Source organism: Centruroides sculpturatus, unplaced genomic scaffold (genome assembly GCF_000671375.1).
Source record: "Centruroides sculpturatus isolate CEXI.00-Female unplaced genomic scaffold, Cexi_2.0 scaffold601, whole genome shotgun sequence".
Classification (NCBI taxonomy): Eukaryota; Metazoa; Arthropoda; class Arachnida; order Scorpiones; family Buthidae; genus Centruroides; species Centruroides sculpturatus.
In genome coordinates, this window is record NW_019384772.1 from 269514 (window position 1) to 292621 (window position 23108).

At 26.1% G+C, this 23108-nt stretch overlaps 2 protein-coding genes across 2 annotated transcripts in view; both read left to right on the forward strand.

Moving 5' to 3' along the window:
- The window catches only part of LOC111629017 (serine/threonine-protein kinase PLK2-like), a 70297-nt gene extending 50107 nt beyond the window's left edge, over nt 1-20190 (forward strand). The window contains exons 5-13 of the mRNA XM_023372881.1: nt 4961-5178; nt 6444-6539; nt 7447-7722; nt 9579-9684; nt 10733-10835; nt 13422-13496; nt 17323-17330; nt 18987-19103; nt 19180-20190. Of these exons, the coding sequence (XP_023228649.1) occupies nt 4961-5178; nt 6444-6539; nt 7447-7722; nt 9579-9684; nt 10733-10835; nt 13422-13496; nt 17323-17330; nt 18987-19103; nt 19180-19389 (1209 nt within the window). The 3' untranslated portion in view covers nt 19390-20190. The remainder of the gene's footprint in view (nt 1-4960; nt 5179-6443; nt 6540-7446; nt 7723-9578; nt 9685-10732; nt 10836-13421; nt 13497-17322; nt 17331-18986; nt 19104-19179) is intronic.
- A 2376-nt stretch (nt 20191-22566) lies between these two features.
- LOC111629018 overlaps nt 22567-23108 on the forward strand; it is a 6518-nt gene continuing 5976 nt past the window's right edge. Inside the window, exon 1 of the mRNA XM_023372882.1 lies at nt 22567-22647. Coding sequence (XP_023228650.1) covers nt 22567-22647 — 81 coding nt within the window. The remainder of the gene's footprint in view (nt 22648-23108) is intronic.

Sequence of the window (23108 nt, forward strand, 5' to 3'; positions counted from 1 at the left end):
TTTAACACAATCATAAATGTAAACTTACTTAGGTTAAAATTAAAAACTACATTTATATTATGTTTATATTAATTCAAATTACTTAAAGTAACGAAAAAATTACGTTAAAATAATTCTTTATTTACCAAAAAGTTAATTTCTGTATAACAATTTCCCTAAGCGAATTTTTTCAGGATTTAGTGACTTCGTATATAGAGGTTTGACTGTAGTTAGTGAACTAAGTGAATATTATATAAAACAGGGCTTCTTAAACTATGGGTTGTGACCCTATTTGGGGTCACGAGATTTTAATGCAAAATATTGAAAATAATTTGTGATAGTTTGAAAATGGCACGCTTTGTGTCATGGGTTTCGTGAGTTACGCTTTGTGTCACTTCTGTTGCAGCGAGACGATTGTAGTTATGAACTAGTGTAGTGTTGTTGATTTTTAGTGCATTCAGTTGTCTCTGTTCCATTGTAACACAAGAGTGAACTGTGGTAGTACACCATTATTGTTTTTGCAAATTTGTATATATCTTTATTTTATATTTTTTTGGGGGGCGAAAAAAATCATAAACGGGGTCGTGAATGAAAAAAGTTTAAGCCCTGATCTAAACAAACGAAACCTCTCTAAATTAAAACTTTCTACGGTAATTGATTGTTTAAAAGCAGCACCATCACCACTGTACCGTCAGAGCTTGCATTGTTTCAGAAAAAATGACATTAGGAAATTATTAATAAAGAAAATAATAAATTTCTCTCAAGGATTATGGAAAGTATTTGTGTAAAATAAAGTTAAAAAGTTGTGGTTTTACGCAATATAATAAAATTAAGAAATCTAAAGAATATATGAAAGTTTATCTATTCTCCGTCTCCTCAAGCAGATTTCTTTAGTAAGCAGGGCTCAAGATGTTCGAAATGTACTGTAAGTTCATAGTAAATACACCTTCACACTTAACTCGATTTAATATTCACAGCTTAACCCGGCATCACACTGTACCGATTGACACTAACGATCAAGGATAGACTAGAATAATCGGGGATTGGATGTCTCCTCGATAATTTCTGGACCCTGGATAGGCTCTGTCCGCACTTTTCGTCCGATCTCGGACCTCACCCGTACCTGAGCGTTCTTCCTAGAGGAATGTAACCTCTCTCCCTATTCTCAGCTGGCTTGCCGAGTTCCAAATCCATGTGCTACGGCTCTGAGTCTTGTCCTCCGCATCTTTTTCTCCGATCTCCCTAATTAAATGTTTTTTTGTGATACAACTTTCGACCAATCAGAAAGGTGGTCGCGAAACCTTTTTACGTCCGCTATGACCCAAATGTGGGTGGCCATTCTCCCACTTATTTACTTGTTTAATTGCTGCTGTTTTCATGCCATTTGTAAACGATTTTATGACCAGACCGCACCTGGGTCCAATTTAACAAGTCACAAGATTGCTTTGCTTTTCTCTTCTCTCCCACAATAATAATTTACAATATGTGTATATATTTTTTATTTTAAATACTCAAAACCAATATATTCATTTTTACAACTAATTTTTCATTTTCCTCTTGATCGATATTAAACATTAAAAAGAAAAATATATCTAGCAACGAGTTGCCTAACTTTCCCAGCAACATTTAAAACTGCGTGTGTGGCATCATCTGTTATGATATTTTATTATTAAAAATTATTATAAAACGGCAAAAGGTTTAAATTTCAGGGCAGGGATAGGTTTTATAAAAAAAATTGCAAATGCTAATAAGTAAAATCGTCATTAAGTCTGATCTACTGGAGATACGACCCTTTATCTCCCATTCCCTGTACCTTTAACCACCAAAATTTAATAGGAATAATCTCCCTAATAAACAAGCATCCCTGAAAAATTTCAGAAATTTTCCACAAAAAACACAAGAATTATTAATTAAGCTTCAGAAGGTGAACAAAACCATGCCCCCCCCACACACCAACATCCATACAGAAGAAATTACCCCCCGAATTTTTTTGCATTTCTCTACGTTTCTGGAGTCCAAAGATGTAAAAATCGATCAAAAAATGGGGATCAATTTTTTGACCGATCGCCATACTTTCCCGACTGTTATATATAACAACCGGAAAAGTAAAAAAAAAAAAATTGTGTATCTGCTGAATTTATAACAACAATACAGCTCAAGACTACAGGCTTTAAATAAAGAACCTCCGGAAATCAGAAATTTTAGAATCGTTGAGAAATTTATGTAAGCGTAAAGTATTTAGGAAATTAAATCCTCGTTCAAGAAGAATGCCTGCTACGTTCCTCTTTGAAGTACAGGAGGCTACTCGTGTTACTATCTTTACCAATGATGCAGCTTTGTAATAATAAGCAATTAACACAAACATAATAAATGTTACTTAAAAGACGAAGTAATCAAATAAAAGATGGAGCAAATCTTACGCGCTGCTGCCTGTATTATTAGATATTGTTGAAAAATATTCACGCCATATTGTGAACTTTTGCGCTGTTCTTACTTTTATTTAGGTTACTTTATGATGTTCCGCGAAATCACGCATGAGAAACACTAACTTAATACGACGAAATACCTAGTTTCTCCTGTTGAGTGAGAGTTCATTGATTAGAAAGGCATCGTGTGATGGTTTAACGAACTGTAACGATTGGTAAAGCACGTGATGATCCTTGTCCTACTTTTGCCGTTTTGTTGTATTTCGGCTGATCGATGTGTTTGATATTGCCTTAGTATCTGATTTTTAAATTTATAGATCTAGTCTGTCTAATATACAAATACAACAATCAATTGTTAATTTGCATTTATCGAGCAAGGAAAAATATTTTACAAATACAATTATTTGCTATATTTGTATAATTAAATGTGTTACAAAACAAATTTTGTTTTGGAAAAGTCAATTATAATTGGAATGAAAGTTACTAAAATTATAATAATTATATCTGATTCAGTATTTTTCTGGTTCAAATAAAATGTTAAAATATATAGTGATTCATTAGAAAACATTCTTTCCTTCCAATTCTGGTTATACTTTATTTAATAACAACTTTCAGATATGAAAAATCTTTATTTAGCAAGCAGTTTTAACTACAGTTTATATTAAAATCTATATTTTTATTAACATCATAAGCTATTCTGTTACTTTAGCACTTACTTTAATAGTTGTATTAAATGTAACTGTCTTAAATACAACAGCTTATAACTTATTATATTGCTAGTATAATTTGCTAGTATTATATATGCTAGCAAGTTATTACAAAATACATTTATAATGAAACATTTTTCAATTTTTGTATTACTCAATACAGGATCAATTTTTCTTTATACTTTCTCAGTAAGACTTATTATATCCAACATTATATTCAGCAATAATTTCTACATAAAGAAATAAATTGAACATTATTTTTATTTTAAAATATTTTGAATTATATAATTTAAATTTATTTATACAAAAAGAAGAATGTTCCAAATTTTAGACAGTCTTTATCAAAACATTATTATTTTATTTTAAATTGTTATGATTTAGTTGATTTTCTATTGCCAGAATATAATAGCATTAAATTAGAATGAGACAAAAAAAAAAAGTTGTTTTAACTTTTCTTTATTTTTTAATAAACAGAAATTAAAATTAATTAGAAAATTTGTAATATATTTTGATTTTATAATAATTAGTGATGATAATACAGATTAAAATATTGCAACAATTTTAAATGAGAACATAAAATTTACCTAACAAAGAGTGTAGAAACTGCATTTTTAAGTGGTGAAAATAAAATAATTTAGTAATAACCTAAAAATTTTCAAATTCTTTAAAATATTTTTAAGCAGTTTATTTTGGATTTTCAGCATTTATTTAATTTTTTTTAAAAAAGTGCTATTTATAAAGGATAAAAGCAGTTTAGAGATTTATTTTTAGAAAAATGAAATTGGTATTGTAGGAATTGAAATCTGACTGAACTTGACTAGGAGAAATAGGATTGAACAATTGTCATTTTGAGAGGATTTTTCTTTTTCCCTTCAATCATATAAGTTTTCTTTTAATTTTTTTTCCTTTATGGAAGTTAAATTGGAAAATTGACTTTTAATTAAAAAAACACTCAAGCCTCATTCAACAATAAAAAGAAATAAAAATAAAAAGCTAGTTTTTAAAAAGGTGATAAAGAAAAAAACTGATTCAATACAAAAACTTGCTTTCTTTTTCTCCAAGGAGCTTGGTTAGAATTTTACATAATTAATTTATTTTTATTGATGATTTCAAGAAAAGGAAAAGTGTGAACAAACAAAAGAAAGTTTTCATTTGCAATTACATTTACTACTAAAAACTTCAGGGAATAAAGTTCTAAAGTATTAATTAATGTTTATACTGTATACAGTATTGATTTATAAATGCCTTTGGTGGTTATATATATATAAAATCAATTTATAGTTTTTGTGGAAAACATTAAAAATATATAATAAATAAATGATTATTAACTGGTCAGTATTAGTTTTTTTTATATATTTCTAAGAAAAATAACAGCAAGTTATTTTTTACTTTTTAAAAGGATAATTTATAGGATCTTACAAAATTTGTTTTTTCTCAATTGTTTCATTAAATTTGGACTGTTAATCGTATGTTATATTTTATATAGTTTTCTAAATTTTCTATACATAAAATACTTATAAATCATACATATTTGTATGATTTACATGTAAGAAATAGTCAGTAAATTGCTTGAGTTAGATTAGATGATCAGAAAAGCTGTTAATTGAAAAATTCAGTTCAATTGGAAAATTCAAAGTATGAAAGACTTCTAATTAAACAATATTGATCAAATCTATATTGTATTGGTTATCTAAACTCTTATCAAATGTTATAATACAGTATAAAGTTTAGTTACTTTCAAATTTCTTGATCTACATTTATCTTAAACAATTTGACAGTTATTATTTACATTTAAGCTTCTGATATTAGTTAGAGCTTTTATTAAATTTCAAATATATTTTTTTTCAGTCTTTAGTCCATGTTTTAAAAAATCGAAAGGTGCTGACTGAACCAGAAGTACGTTATTACATGCAACAATTAGCAGAAGGTGTTCAATATATCCATAGTCAAGGTGTAATTCATAGGGATTTGAAACTTGGAAATATGTTTTTATCAGAAGATATGGAAATGAAAATTGGAGATTTTGGATTGGCTGCAAGAGTGGGAATAGATGGAAATAATAAAATGTAAATTTAATTAAATTTTTACTTCATTTTATATTTTTTAAATATTGATGATATAATTTTAATTATTACATGATTTAAAATTAAATTTTTCATTAAAAAATGTATTTTTTTGTTTTTAATTATTTTAATTTCATTAAAATGTTTTAACTTGAATATTTTTAGTATAATCATTTTTGAACAGATCAAAACTTATGGTATAAATGTAACACATGATTGCAAATGATGCAAAAATAGTAGTAACAAAACAATTATACATTACTTGTGTAAATTCCATCTTATGACAAACTTCAGAGATTTATGATTTTATCAGATTTTAAGATCCAGTATATAACATTTACATCCTATTATATTTCTCAGTAAAATACAATTCTCTATCTTACTATAAATCAATCTGTGATAAATTTTAAAATTTAAAATAAAATGCTAATGTTATTTGCTGTCAGACTTGTTACTAAAAACATATGAAACTATGAAACTTATTTAAAAATTAAATTAAATTAAAAATATAAAATTTAAAAATTCGTGAAATGACTACAAACTATTTATATTTTAAGCAAAATATAAATAAATAATACTTATTAATTTTTACAGTAATTTGTAATAATGCAATGTAATCCTATTAGAAACAACTATAATAAAAATTAATCAATAATAATTAAACTTTTCTAATTTAGTAAGTCATCTTTTTACATGCCACATATTTTCAATATTTAATTTAAAATATCAAATATCCAATTAAATTAAATTTTGAACATTGATATAAAAGACAGGTTTTTGATTGATGTTTTAAACAAAATGTATTTTTCAAATTAATGAAGTTTGACTTGCAGAATTCCTGTAATGTAATTTAAGTCAGAGAATTTACATTTGTGACAAGAAAAAATTATAGTTTCCAGTTTACAATAAATTTTGCTTTTTTTTTTATGTGGATTTAAAGAAGTTTTTAACTTTACAAAAACATTGAACATAAGTAAACAATATACTTATATTTTACACTGATTAAATAAGATGCTGAAAATAAAAATTTAATTTTCTTCATAAAATGTGTATTATTTTAAAATTTTGTTTTATTATTAAAAAAATGACATGGCATAACTTTGCAAATTTTAGATAACTATTAAAATTATCAAAATATATTATAGAATATACCTTCATTCTTTTGATAGTTTATTTAAAGGAATATAGTAATGAAAATGTAATTTAATGTAGCGTATGTTTACATAATTTGTTATCATTATTAATATTAAGTTTATTTATATTTTCAGAACTGTATGTGGGACTCCAAATTATATTGCTCCAGAAGTATTAAATATGAAAGGTCATAGCTTTGAAGCTGATATATGGGCAATGGGTTGTATAATGTATGTGTGTTTCATTTTATAAAAAATTATTTGTGAGAATGAAAGCCAAATTTTTATTAGAAATGAATATATTTTATCAAGTAAAAATATATTTTTAAGAAACAGGATGTAGACTGCTACGTCCTTTTAATCAGGGATGACATCTAACTCGTTCATCCGGTTTATATATGAATTCTGCTTAAATTCATTAGAAATGAAGAATAAAAGAAATACAAAAGTTTCAAATTCTCATTTGATGATATCAGGAATAAAAATATTGAATTAGGAATAAAAAAATTTGATGTGAATTTGAAAAATTTTATTTTGATCCAAAGATTTAAAATAAATATTTTAATGTTTAAATTTTTTATTTATTCTGTATATACTGTTGCTTTTATAGTGTATATTTAAATATTTGATTATTTAAATCATATATTACATGATTTTAATTTTGATTTTAATACAAATTCCTAAATTTATATAAGCAATTATACAATTTGGAAAAATATTATTAATAGATATTTTTCAAAAAACTGATGACAGGAAAATCATCTTTTCATTTTAGAATTATCTGTAATAAATTCTTTTAATATGCAATAATTTTTAATAATTATTTAAAATAAATTTAAACAATGATAAAAATGCACCACTTTCTTTTTGATAATTTTATTGTAAATACAGCAGAAATATTTAGTATAGTATAAGGAAGTTTGAGTTTCTCAAAAATTATTTTCACATGTTAAGACATTAAAGTTGAAAGTAATTTTTATAAATTGCTTTCAACTTTGAGCTTAATTAGAATAAAAGGCTACAATCATTATTATTAACAGTATACAGTTTGCAAATATCATTGTTAATTATTTAATAATTTGACTTTTCTCAATTAGAGTTCAGAAATCTGAATAACACTATACATTTTTCACTATAGGTATGCAATGTTAGTAGGACATCCACCATTTGAAACATCAACTTTAAATGAAACATATTCTCGTATAACTAGCAACAGATATACTATTCCGTCAACAGTATCTGACTCAGCTCAATCACTTATTAGAGAGATGCTTCAAATTGTTCCTTCAGATCGACTTGGTATTAATGAAATTCTCAGACATGAATTTTTCTGTAGTGGCTATATGCCTGTAGGATTGTCTGCATCCTGCTGTTTATCAGTTCCAAAATGTCCAATGATACCAATGGTGACAAGGTACGAATATATAAAGTTAAAAATTTTTTTTTAACTCTGAAATTCTGATTTTTTTTAATTTCAAAAGTAATTTTAAATTTATTTTCACATAAAATAAATAATACTTTGAGTATAAAAAAACATAGGATAATTTTAATTATTACATGATTTAAAATTAAATTTTTCATTAAAAAATGTATTTTTTTGTTTTTAATTATTTTAATTTCATTAAAATGTTTTAACTTGAATATTTTTAGTATAATCATTTTTGAACAGATCAAAACTTATGGTATAAATGTAACACATGATTGCAAATGATGCAAAAATAGTAGTAACAAAACAATTATACATTACTTGTGTAAATTCCATCTTATGACAAACTTCAGAGATTTATGATTTTATCAGATTTTAAGATCCAGTATATAACATTTACATCCTATTATATTTCTCAGTAAAATACAATTCTCTATCTTACTATAAATCAATCTGTGATAAATTTTAAAATTTAAAATAAAATGCTAATGTTATTTGCTGTCAGACTTGTTACTAAAAACATATGAAACTATGAAACTTATTTAAAAATTAAATTAAATTAAAAATATAAAATTTAAAAATTCGTGAAATGACTACAAACTATTTATATTTTAAGCAAAATATAAATAAATAATACTTATTAATTTTTACAGTAATTTGTAATAATGCAATGTAATCCTATTAGAAACAACTATAATAAAAATTAATCAATAATAATTTTACTTTTCCNACAGAAAAAAAAAACTACTGTTAGTTGATGTATTGATAACATTAATCTTATGAAACAGCTGAATATTCTTCCAGCTCAAATATTGAGTTTAATTTTTATTTGATGTTAATTTTAACTGAAGTCTTGTTTCACAGAGCTGTTCTATTTACATTCTAATCTTTGTTTTTAAATCACAAAGTTGATGTAAATGATAATTGAAATATTCTAAAAATATTTACGGTTTTATTTTTACCATATATCTATTTTGAATTACAAAAAATTTAGCAAAATTTTAACATTACAGTCATATCTAGGGTTGCCAGACAGTTTATTTCAGAGTACAATCCTTTATTTTAGCTAAACTGTCCTTGTCTCTTATTGAAACAAAGTACATAATTTATCCCTTATTTTCATTTTTTAATAGCCATTGAAGAATCTTTATACATCTTTGCATATCAATCTATATCCTTCTCCATAGAAAGATATGGTTTATCGATAAATATTTTAAATTTTAAATTAAGCTAAAATTTTCAAATATTTATAGTCAATACAAAAACTATAATTTTTAAATCAAAATTAAAAAAAACTATCAACAGACTGTTATTAACTAAAGAATCATTTAGCTGTACTTTTTTCAGGTGAGATAAAGTGAAAATTGGAGAGTGGTAGCATCAATTATTTTTAAGTATTCTTTAATCCAGTCATAGAAATCTGGCAACCTAGTCATACCTCACTTTAAGGCATTTAACTAATATGGCACTTTTCAATTATACTCATGATTGCATTTTCAGTGTTTGCCTTACTTATAAAGTGATTTTTGGAATTTATTATTATTTTCACTTTTGCATTCAGTGTTTTAGGCCCAGTGCACATGCACATATTTATACATTATCATTATGTTGTTAGGCTTTTAAATTATAAGCATTGGTGAGTGAAAAAAGGTTGATTTGTTTAAAGTAATACTCATATTATGGTTGTGGTCTGAAACCTAACTAGCCTACTGGTATCTATATTAGTGAGGTATACTTATATGAATAAACTTTGAAAATAATTAAGTTTTTAAGTAATATTTATATTACAAATATATATGTTAAAATTTTAAAAACTGTGTTATTCATTGGATACATTTTTCTAGGTCCTCCTTTGTTGAGCCGCATTTAATAACTCAGGAAATGAAAAAAATGACTAATTCCATGTCTACTTTACGTATCCATAACTTTCCTAAATCAGAATTCACAAAGGTAGTTTACTAGAATAAATATTTAAAAACTTTTAGCATAAAGTGCTGGTTTTTCATTGAAATATTGTTATAAAATATTATATTTACTTTTTCATACTTTTTTTACTTTACTTTTTCACTGTATGTGATCTAAATATTGGGTTTATAATAATTATATTATATATGAAAGAATAAAAATTAATTTGAAGTAGATTAAGAATGTTAAATATAGGCTACTGTAAAATTTGTAAATTAAATTGCTCTTAAGTTTTATATAATTTCATATTTCAAAGCTTCAATGAAGCTTGTATATGTGAATTACCATATATTTGTACCTCAATTAACAAAGAAATGTTCTTTTCTATATAGTGATAAGAATTATTTCAATAGACTGTAATTCTAAAATGTATAAATTCAATTACAGTACACTCTAAATTAATTAGAACTAATTATTGTACAGGGTCATTTTGGATTATTGGGGCTGTATTTATAAAGAAGAGCCATTCAAAAAGGAATACAAATTGAATGTTTTTACAAATTAATCCATTCTTTTTATTTTTGTCTGGAACATTTAATGAAAGAATAAAATTAATTCAGATTAGTAAGAGTGTTTTCATAAATTTAATTTAAAGTTTCAGGACCCTTTTTTTATGCTACTATACAAATCTATTTAGTAAGTTGTATTCTTATATAGGTTTAATGCAATCTATGATTTCTTTTATAAACTGTTAATCTTTTTATAGCTAACCAATTGAGTTTATTGTATAGTATGGAATTAAATTTACTTAGCTAACTAAAATCTTTGCATTATTAGCTATTTTAATTTTGTTCACTTTGCTTCATAATTCTTAAATAAAAACTAAAAATATAATTCCTATTCTGAATGATAATACTAGTTTTAAGTCGTCCTGGGTCAAAAATATTGATTATGGATTTTATTAATAAGGAATAAAGATTAAAAAAATTTATGCATATAATTAATATTTTGTTATACTTTAGAAATACATTAGCTAATCTCAATTATCAATAGTTACATATTTTACTTGTAATATTTCAAAATATCCAAACAGGAGGAACAACTAGCAAAGAAAGAAAACATGAAAAAGGAGAAAGAATCAAGCTTTCCAAGTAACTTGAAACAAAAACTTACAAGTGTTCTTTGTCCTGATAAAGGTGAAAATTGAAATTATTATAGTATAATGTGTCTTTAAGTTGATTTCTTTTAAAAATTAAATATTAAATTCAAATTTTTATTCCATTTTTTTATATACAGATTAATGTTAATGATTTTCATTAAGTTACACTAAAATGGAGTGTGTCTATGTATACATTGATTTATTTTCTGAAATTTTCCTGACGTGCAGTTTTCATGTTTAAAATTTCACTTTTTAAACTGAAGATTTAAATTTACAATAGTTTTTTGTTTAAATATTAATGTTTGAACTTCATTCAATATTTGTTTTCTAATGACTTTTGCTTTGTTTTTATTTTAATATACTGATAATTATTTTTTAATGTCATTTGTTTTTTCAATGTTAAAATTGAAACTGATTATTTTATTACAATTGTAATTAAAATCCTCAATATGTTTAACTTTTTTTATTAAACAACTTTAGTAAATTTGACCCTTCTTTGTTTCCCTAAAATAACTTCTTCCAGATTTAACAACATAGACATTGTATTCATATAAATTATTCCTGCATTCAAAAATCCTATTATAAATATTTCCTAACGTTTTTAAATCAAAAATGTATTGAGATTAATCTATTAGATTGTGAATTTTATTTTGATATAAGAAATGATGTCAATGAGATTTGTTTTTAAAATACACAAAAGAAATAATTTCATTATTTCAAAATGATGATACAGTATATAAATATGCATTAAAATTAATTAAAAATATATAAATATGGATTACAATATTGACTAAAAGATAAAATGCATTAGCCAATTCTTTATAAATTTAGCAGATTTATAGGGAAATATATTCCTATATCATATTTCATTGCATAACAATTATAAAGTTTTTTGCCCATTTTTTAAAAAATTACTATTACTTATAATTCAATATACTTTTTTGTTAATAAGCATAGGATAATACTGATAATGTGTCATATTTTAAACAGTTATTAGATCAGTTGCATCTTATTTCACATTTCATGATATTGCAAACCTTACTAAGTAGTCATTCTGTAAGTGGTCATTTGGTAATTTTCCTGGTATCATCAACCTTCCATAACATGCTAATGTAATTTAATCCATAAGTTCTCAAGTATTTTAGTCTTGCTTATCACGGATTTTTGATCATGTACAAAAATTGCATTGAGTTAATAGAATACAAAAAAGATACAGGAAGCAGCTATATAGTTCAAAATTTGGAAATTGTAAATTAGAAAAAGTAAAAATTTTTTTGGTCTTTTGATCTTACTTCAGCCTGATTATCTTCATTAGGCTTGCAGTACAATTGTCTTTTCCATATCTTTTTCAGAATTGGAACAAATTTTAAATGTTTCATCTTTCTTGATGACTTGTTTGTCTTTTAACAGTCCAGCACTCTGTTCCTTAGAGAATAGCGGGTCTTACAATGGTATTTTTAAATAAAATTTTCATAACTTAATAGGTAGTCTTCTGTTGCATAATATTCCACTAGCTTGCCTTCAGTTCTTCCATTACCTCTCTATCAATATCTCCATCTCTCTGCAAAACAGATTCTAGGCATTGAAAGCTATTCATTATATTATTTGAGATAAAATAATATAATGGGTTTATCACAGTAAACAGATATTGAACAATTGAAGAAACTTATCATTTTTAATATTTTAATGGAACACAAACTTCAAAATGTTATTTTATTATTATTTTCATATGTAATAAATAATAAAAATTACAGATATTGTTTGATATTTACAGATAATTACAGATGATGTTTGATATAAGAATGATTAATAATCTTGCTGAATACAATGAAAAATAATTGTTGCAATAAAAAAAAAATTATATACCAGTATAATGACTACTAATATAATATTTACCAATATAATGACTTTTTACTTTAACAGATTATTTTTGTTAATTTTCTTTTTAATATTATATAATTTCAATTGATTTTTTAAAATTATTAATATATGTAAATATTTGTGTATTTAGTTTTAAAACATTACAGACAGTTTTATATAAATAAAATTATATATCTATACAAAATTATTTCTCCAACTTCCTCAAACATATAGTTATCAGCTCAGATATGAAGATATTAAAAATTTTCATTAAACCCTTTTAATGGAAAGTTTTTTAGATAGCTGTTTCATTCTATAAATAAATACTTATCTGTTATGTGGATATAAAATTTTTCTAGAAATTGGGTTCAGATATAATTATATATGTCCCAATTTCAGGCAGTAAACAATATGAATAAATAATGCACTTTTAAATAAAGAATTTTGTTTATATTTCAAATAAATATTTGTGAAAAATAAGATAATAGTATTAATAAATATATACCAATATGTTGAAACATATACCAATCCATTGAAAATATGACTTTTTGTTTAATATTCATACAACTATTTTAATTTTCAATTTAATCTAAAAAATTAAAATTTTAATAATTGTGAATTTTTGAAAAGTACTAGTTTTTGAAATTTCTTTTCTAGCCTTGATTTATCTTACTTAAATGAAAATTTCAATATCTTATTATATCAATGATTTCATAAGATATTTATTCAAAAGACAAGACTCATTTTTTTAATATTTAAACAGCTAAGAAGCATAAAGGCTGTACAACTGCAGCTCTCTATCAAATGGTTGCATCTTGTATAGAAAGTATGCCTCAAGGTAATATTTTATTTTATTATAAATAAAATATAAAATTTTTAAATACTGTTAAATTTTTTTTCATTTCAACTACTTCAAAGAATTTCATATTTTAGTTTATTTCATTATTTGAAATAAACTGAATAAGAAGAAATTGAATAAAATATTTATGAATAAAATTTAATAATTGTGTTTACAAACTAAAATTTAATTGATTATAAAATAACTATTACAACTATTGTACTGTTAAAAAAAATTTTTTTAATAATTTGTATCCCACTAATTTAAAAATGTACTTTCCCCCAGCAACAGGGAAAATTTCCTACTGCTAAATAAAGTTTGATTGATTGATAAATGTTTACAAATTTTATTATGCAAATATTTTTTAATATATTAGACTTTAAACTTTAGAGAATGAAAATGTTAATGTAACTTATCTTCATTGTTACTTCTAATTTTTGTACAGTACTAAAATAAAATATGGTTGCACATTGGTCATTTTAAAAACATTTGTAAATGTCTTATATATTGCAGTGATTATGTAAAAATAATTTTATCTTTAATTTTTCATTCTTTATTGAAAATGTTTAAGTTTAAAATATTTATACAATAAAAAAATAATAATAGTAAAGGAACTAGTAGTTTTATAAAATATAAAAATTAAGTCATTTCAAAATATTTAAGTATCAACAATTTTATTTATTTATTAAAATTAAAATGCGTAATCATTCAGAGATTACTCTTTTAATTTTAAATTAAAAGACAACATTAATGTAAGATAAGCTTTTGTAATATTCTCAAAATTACTGTAAAGCCACACTTATTTGTTCTGTAGGATATATATATATATATCCTACAGAACAAATAAGTAAGAACAAATAACTGTTCTCCATATATATACAGGTATACCTCGCCTTACGTCGGTAATTGGTTCCAGGAAAACGACTTAAGTCGAAAAACGACGTAAGTCGAATTTACTTGTCTCCGAATCTACTTGTCACTAGGCTAAACCATAAATTACTATTTCCAGTTCTGTATTTTATTTATTAATGCATTTTTAATAATATATGGTTAATAAGAATCTATTTTAAGCTTACAAACAAATAAATTTTAGTTTTTAATAGAGTACAGAAAAAAGTAATCTAAATTTACGAATGCATGTACTGTACTGTAAATACAGTACATACTTGTAAATGTNCATCTTAATGATTAAATCACAGTACATATAATGGTTAATCTAAGCATCAAAAGACATAGCTTAATAGATTTTGTTATTAATAATATATATGTATTTAGACAGAAATAGTTTTTAAAGTTCATTATCTTATTTTATATATTAAAGTTTTGTTCAATAGCTGTATTAATTACATTCATTTGGCATTGTATTACAGTTAATTTATGGTTTCTTAAATTCTTGTAGACAATTTTTCAACTCTTTTATAGTTTTAATGCTGTTAGTTATATAAACATATTCTATAATAAACTTAAATGAATACTCTATTTACTGGTTACTGGTTATATATAATCTTAGTTTAATTATATAACATTTTTATGGAGCATTAGAAAGAAATCTTTGCATGTTACATGATTTTTAACAAAATATTTTTATTTATGATCAATAACAATGTAAATTATTGTTGATTATAAAAAAAATTAAAAATTATTGAATTAAAAAGATCAAAAACAGCATGGAATTCTTTGTAGAATTTTCTTAATTTCAAATTACAATAACAAGGAAATCAAGAGTCTTCTTGTTCCTAATTTTTCTTACCAAATCGATTCTGTAATGCTAAACCATAAAACTATAATATCTTTTTATATAACTATAATGCCTGTAATAACTTATATAAAAAGATATTAGTCATTATAGTTATATCAAAACTATAATGACTATAATATCTTTTTATTTAACTGTAATTTATTAAATTACTAAAATGAATGTACTGTACAGTACATAAAATGAAAAATTTCAGTCTTTACGCAAAAATTATATTTAGCAATAAAATTTGGCTAATATACTGAATTTTTCAAATTTTTAGCCTGGTAAGAGAAATGTTATATGAGTTATCACATATATCAACAAAAAAGTTTTGTCATTAATTTGTATAATTGTATTATAGAAAATTAAGTTTCTAAAGATGTAATAATAAATAGTAGTGTTTTATTTTATTTTCGTTATAAATTACAACATGTAAAAACTTATGCACTATATGATTCTGTAAAGAACCCTCTTACATGCTCATATAAAAAATTAAAAACTATGAAACTATTTTTGAAACTATGAATTTCATACACTTTGAATACTTTAGGAAGTATACAGAATTTTAAAGTTTTAAAACTTCAGAACTTTAACATGCTATTTGATTTTAAGAAATTCTGAGAAATCAATGTTTTTAAAATAATATATCTTGTAAATTATGATTTTAAAAATTTTCAGTAAATGCTGTGTCAATCTTTATAAGAAATTTCATAGTACAGCAGCAGCCATGGATCAAACTCTAATCCCATAAATACTTTAATTTTAAAAAAATCAACATATTGGCTGCAAGAAACCATAAAGATTACATCCATGACACCATAAACATGAAACACGCTTTTCATTGGCTGGCAGTGTACCACAGCATTTTTTCAATTGTATTGTCTATTGGTATAAAAACACGTGTATTTGGTGCACTTTTGCAAGCAAAACAGAAAGATATATATCAATAGATAATTAACATCATGTAAAGAAATCCGTATTCTCATTGTTGCTTTGAATGCTGAAGACTTATCTTCCAGTAAAATAGCGCAGTGTATGAATTATCAGAAGTGATGTAACGAATATTCAGTTACTATTCGGTATTCGGCCTATTTTTCGCTATTCGGCCGAATACCGAATATTTAATCACTATTCGGCCGAATACCTAAAAACAGGAGTAAGAAATAACAAAAACACAGTAAATTAAACATTTTGGTATTTAGATTTAATGTTTTCGGGTTAGTGTTGTTTGTTTATATTTATTTATAACTTATAACATGCACAAAATAAAAAAGAAAAGAATATTAGTCACATGTATTCACAATTTATAATTACAAAGATCAGCACACTTACACACGTACACACCTATTCGTTCGAGAATCGTCGCACATCTGAGGGTCTGACCCTGCCTATTCTTCTTTTTAAGCGCTCGTCTTTGCTTTTCTCTTTCCTCTATCGCTCTAGTTCACGTAAGCCTATGCATACATCATAATACGCGCTCACGATACTTTCGATTCGTCACTTTTCGATCCGTCATAGATTTCCAATTTTACAATTACGTGACTCATAGCCTGGTGATAACGGAGAAAAGAGACACATAAGACGTCGGAATAAGTCACAGTTATGATTTCACAAATTCGAGACAGCTTGGTAGCCCGAACGGCCCCAGGCTTTCGCTCGTGNGACAAGAAATTGCTTCATTTTAAAACTGTGATTTATATGCTAATACTCCATTACGAGAAACAATTTACATTTGTTTGTCGTACTGTACTGTACATTGTTTTTGTAATTTATGTATTCCAGCGATATTTTCGTTCATTTTGATTTAATTGTTACGTAGTATTTAATTTTTGCTCGATTTTTTTTCTGTTAAATGAATTTAATTTCGATCATTTAGGAAACATATCATCTGTTCATAACTAATTTAAAGACTTCTCCATGTCGTTGCTCAAAGACATGATTGCTAAATAACATGGACATATTTGTTAAATGATCTCATTAGCGTGCTGTAAAATTCAGTGCCTGAGTAATGTTGTATTGCATACATTACTAGCTGTGATAGTATTTATCATTGACAAAAGTCAATATTTGTTATACTACATTTTGTAGTCTGGAAGGTAATTTCCAGACTGTTCTCAATGTCGTGTTAGTGAATTGAACACTGTAAATATGTAAATATGTAATTGAAAGGAAAAAAATTTATATGAATAGCCACTCATTATTGTACTTTAATTTAGTGCCAGGAAAAAAATTACAAAAAAAAAAAAATATATTTGTCTGTTTAATTTTGTAACAAGATTATAATCCATTTGGAAAGAAAGTAATTTGTTGATGATTGAATTTGAATACTTCGAAGGTGAAGTTAAAGTCAAATTATTTCTAAAATTTTATTTAAAGGTGACGGGGATGTTATTGTAATTATTGGCATTATCACTGCCGCATTTTTGTTTTTGAAGATGTTTTCTTAAAAGTAAAGAAAATTCTAATTTGTGAATATGAAAATTGTAACGTTTCGAAAGTAAATAATTAAAAAAATATAACTAAGTGCAAAGATTTGAATCTGATTAATCTAAATTTAATATTTAAATGTTTTATTAATCTAAAATTTTTATTTTTAAATTACGAAATACAATTGAAAATTGCCGGTGTTTTTAACATGATAAAATTCCTGAATAAATAGCTTGTTTTTAATCAATATCTTTAAAAATGTTAATGTATTTTCCTCGATTAAGTATGAGAAACATGAAGTACTGACATGAAGAGGACAACATTGAAAGAAAAGATGAATCATGCTGTAAACATGTCTACGCTGCACTGTGGGAAATAGGCTGCTGAAGCGCCTCGCGCCTCAGGTTGCGAGAGTGTACTGCTAGTTCTTCCGAACTGAAAGTAAAATGAGAAGATTACAGGCATAAAAGAGATTACAAGAACTGTGTGATGATTGTGATGATGCCCGTGCAACATAGATTTAAAATCCTACCGCCCACATACGGAACCATTACTGACGAATAAAATGAGCAGACAGCAGCTTATCTGGACTAAACTGCATGAGAACTGAAGCGTTGATGTGGGATTCTGTTAAGTTTTCGGTTGAATGCAAATTTAATCTTCACAGATCTGATGGAAAACCCTATTAGGCGTAGAAAAGACGAGGCCCAGGGATTAGTCTACTTCAAGCAGACAGTAAAGTTTCTGGAAAATCTAATGGTGTGAGATTGCATATCCAGTGAATATATCGGCAGACTACACTTTGTGAAGTGGTCTCTGAATGCAGTGTTACAAAAATGTCATGCTAATTCCAACAATCGGAACAGTTTCGTAGCACAAATTTCCTTAGTTTCCGTGGTCGCTACTACAGTTTAATGATTTTAATAAATATTAGTAATTAATAAATTAAATACCTTTCACTGAGCACAAGGCAAGCAATTAAGCTAATAATAATAATAATTTCCCAATTAAACCAATTAAAATTTGAATGTATTTGTATTAAGAAATGGTGGTATTTGATATATTCAAATAATTTTTACACTTAAATATTTACATTAAAAATTCTAGGAAATTAATTTTAAAATTTTAGTTATTTATACAATAAAACGTTAACATTTTATTAAAATTATTTATATACTTTTCTATTCTTTTCTTAAGAACTATTTACTTTAGCTTAATATTTGAAATTTTAGTCTTGTTACCAAAATATCTTAGTTGAAATATTAAATTTACATTAAGTATTTTCTGTTAATAAAATGTTCAAAATTGAAAAATTTTCGATTTAGGGTGGAGAAATGCAACATGGCGAAATAGCTAAGAGAAAGGGTGTTATTCCTCAAATAAAACAATGGGTAAGAACTTCGCGTGTTATCGTCATGCAACTCACCAATGGAACCTTGCAGGTAATTTTTAAAAGTATTCCACATATTTAAAGTTGTTTTCATCCATATAGAATATTAACAAAATATTTTTGAATAGGTAAATTTTTCCAAAGATCATACCAAAATTGTTTTAAGTGGAGAGAAAAATGATGGACTAGTAACATATATTAACGAAGATCGCCACTCCATGACTTTTTCACTAGAAGATATATCTCATCATGGGTGTAGTCCGAGCATATACGATCGCATGCAGTTCGCTCTGTCCATGCTACAAGAATTTAATGATATAGAAAACGAAGATTTCTGACAAGAAATTGCTTCATTTTAAAACTGTGATTTATATGCTAATACTCCATTACGAGAAACAATTTACATTTGTTTGTCGTACTGTACTGTACATTGTTTTTGTAATTTATGTATTCCAGCGATATTTTCGTTCATTTTGATTTAATTGTTACGTAGTATTTAATTTTTGCTCGATTTTTTTTCTGTTAAATGAATTTAATTTCGATCATTTAGGAAACATATCATCTGTTCATAACTAATTTAAAGACTTCTCCATGTCGTTGCTCAAAGACATGATTGCTAAATAACATGGACATATTTGTTAAATGATCTCATTAGCGTGCTGTAAAATTCAGTGCCTGAGTAATGTTGTATTGCATACATTACTAGCTGTGATAGTATTTATCATTGACAAAAGTCAATATTTGTTATACTACATTTTGTAGTCTGGAAGGTAATTTCCAGACTGTTCTCAATGTCGTGTTAGTGAATTGAACACTGTAAATATGTAAATATGTAATTGAAAGGAAAAAAATTTATATGAATAGCCACTCATTATTGTACTTTAATTTAGTGCCAGGAAAAAAATTACAAAAAAAAAAAAATATATTTGTCTGTTTAATTTTGTAACAAGATTATAATCCATTTGGAAAGAAAGTAATTTGTTGATGATTGAATTTGAATACTTCGAAGGTGAAGTTAAAGTCAAATTATTTCTAAAATTTTATTTAAAGGTGACGGGGATGTTATTGTAATTATTGGCATTATCACTGCCGCATTTTTGTTTTTGAAGATGTTTTCTTAAAAGTAAAGAAAATTCTAATTTGTGAATATGAAAATTGTAACGTTTCGAAAGTAAATAATTAAAAAAATATAACTAAGTGCAAAGATTTGAATCTGATTAATCTAAATTTAATATTTAAATGTTTTATTAATCTAAAATTTTTATTTTTAAATTACGAAATACAATTGAAAATTGCCGGTGTTTTTTACATGATAAAATTCCTGAATAAATAGCTTGTTTTTAATCAATACCTTTAAAAATGTTAATGTATTTTCCTCGATTAAGTATGAGAAACATGAAGTACTGTTAAAGTGTAGGTTAATGTAGTTAAGAGCGGCAAGTAAGGAGTTTAATTAAAATTCTACTCTTCAAATTGTCTAGAGTTGGACAGCACTTTATCCGTGAACCTTGGAAGAGACATTTTTGGAAATAAATTATAAATATTGTGACTTTCTCACGTTCAACATTCGGCAATCGGGTTCTTAGGTCGAGAGAGGGTAATTAGGAAAACTCGAATTGGAAAGGGTAAATTTGAATTACAGTAGATGATATTCAAGATCCCGATTTCTACGACGACATCGAAACACAGGATCGCAACATAACCCGATTCGACTGTTAACTATTAATTAAAACAGCAATTATAGGTAATCCTTGTATAACGTGGTACGACGCAGTTCACAAATTATAGTAATCCTTGTATAATGCGATACTCAGGCTATACAACACGATTTCGACATAAACAGATGATTTCATATGAACAGTTATCTTATTCTATAACAATATACAGAAGGTTTCAAGCGATTAAGACATCTGGCCATTGACAAATGAAGAATATCGTCGAGATGTTTTGGAAGATGGCAGCGAAACTAACATTTATTACGCCAAATTATATATAACAGGCAAAAAGTATGGTGATCGGTCGAAAAATAATCCCAAGATTTTTATATTTTTGTATTCTGGGTCCTGAAACGCCTACAAATGCAAAAAAACCAGAAAAAACGAATTTCTTTTTTTACGTACGGATGTTCGTGTGCGCAGGGAGAATGATTTTGTTCGTCCTCTTTGTAGCTTAATAACGCCCATGCTTTTTGTCGAAAATTTTTGAAATTTTGCAGGATGGTTTCTGTATTAGGGGGATTGATGCTATTAAATTTTGGTGATTATAGATCGAGGGGACGGGACCATATCTGCATTGGCGTAGCCAGAGTTTTGTTATGGGGGGCCTAGTAGAGGCCAGCCTGACACAAAATTGAATTATTTCAAATTATTGTTCATTAAAATGAAATTTCCATAGGAATCGACAATAACTTAACACACATATAATATGAAACTTACTTTAATCATACGTTCTCGTAACATTAATATCAAACTCTAGCAATGCCTTAAACAAAATTTAACCAATCAATTATTTTTTTTACCATTCTTTAATGTAGTTCACCGTCTTTAATCTAGATCTAGACCAGGGGTGGCCAACAATTTTTCCCCCGGGCGGAATTGGAAAGAAAATTTTTCACTGGCCAAACCAGGAGGTGGCCCTAGCAAGATTTTCAGGTGACGCGAGATCTTATTTTGGCGTCACCCCGTAGAGACTAAACTGTACATAGAGATTACAGAAAACCTAAAAACTTTTATTTTTAGGGGTCAGAATTTCTCAACTTTCCTATCAGTTCGCATTGTGAGGATATAAGGAACTAGCTGTTACCCGCGACTTCGCCCGCGAGGATATTGCAAGCAAACCCCATTTATATTCAGTATTTCAACAACCATAGTAATTGTTATATAACACCTACCGCTGAGAATGATGAGAATTGCCAAGAATCAAAAGAACTGTTTTCAATTTGATCAATTTTATGTTTACAATCGTTCTATAATCGTACCAATATGCAATAACAAATTCAAATTTAAAACGGTTGGAACATTTTTAAAATCGAAATAGATAAAAATATTTATAACAATGTCCGAAGACTAAATCCTCTCCCTCTCCCCCCGAGGGGGAATTTCGAAAAATCCCTTCTTAGTGTGCGTTTTGACGTGTCCTAACTGCGTACCAAATTTCACCTCTTTAGGTTCAGCGGTTTGCTCTGGGCGATGATGAATCAGTGAGTGAGTCATTCAATCAGGACAAGCAATTATATATATATATATAGATTATCGCTGATCCATTCTAGCAATTATTTAAAGTTAAGTCCAATATTCAAAGATTAATCGCGGGCCGTATGTTAGCTATGCCTGATCTAGACTTTCAGTGGGTACACTACACTCAATTAAATTAGCTTCAGCTTTTTATTTCTTTTTTGCAAATCGGCTCAACACTTTTTCGGCTGTAATTTTCTGGGGAGTTAAGAATACGTTAAGAAGGAACAACATCCCGCTTGGCTCGCAAAAATTGCGATCAACCTAAAAGTAATTCAAGGTATGTCTCCACTTTCATTAACTTCTTACACTTCCGCTCAACTTTTACAAGAACTAGATAAAAGAAAAGCCTCTATTATTCCTGTGAACTGTACTTCTAGCACAGCCTACAATAAAAACAGCCTAGTCATTAGCTCTGAACATATGTGTCAATGCCACATATGTTCAATCAAGTGATCAATACTAATACTATTGCAAAGATGTGCTTGTTATGATAGTATTTTCGAAATTTTAAATGTTTTAAATCTATATATCCAGATATTGTTCAGTTTTAAAAAATTCGTTTTAAAATGGTTCATTGCTCTGTGTGATTTTGTACGTCAAATAAATCGAAAAAAGATGAAATAGTAAATCTTTATTACAGAAAATAATAAAAGTGGCACCTTTATAAATTTTTGTATTATTTTGATAATTACTGTATATGCTATATTTAAAGAAGACTAAATAGATTAATTTTGGTAATATAAATTTTAATTGCTTTTATATGTTAAGTCATAAGAAACAAAGAGATAGGTATCAGCTTATATTTTAATAAATATATAATT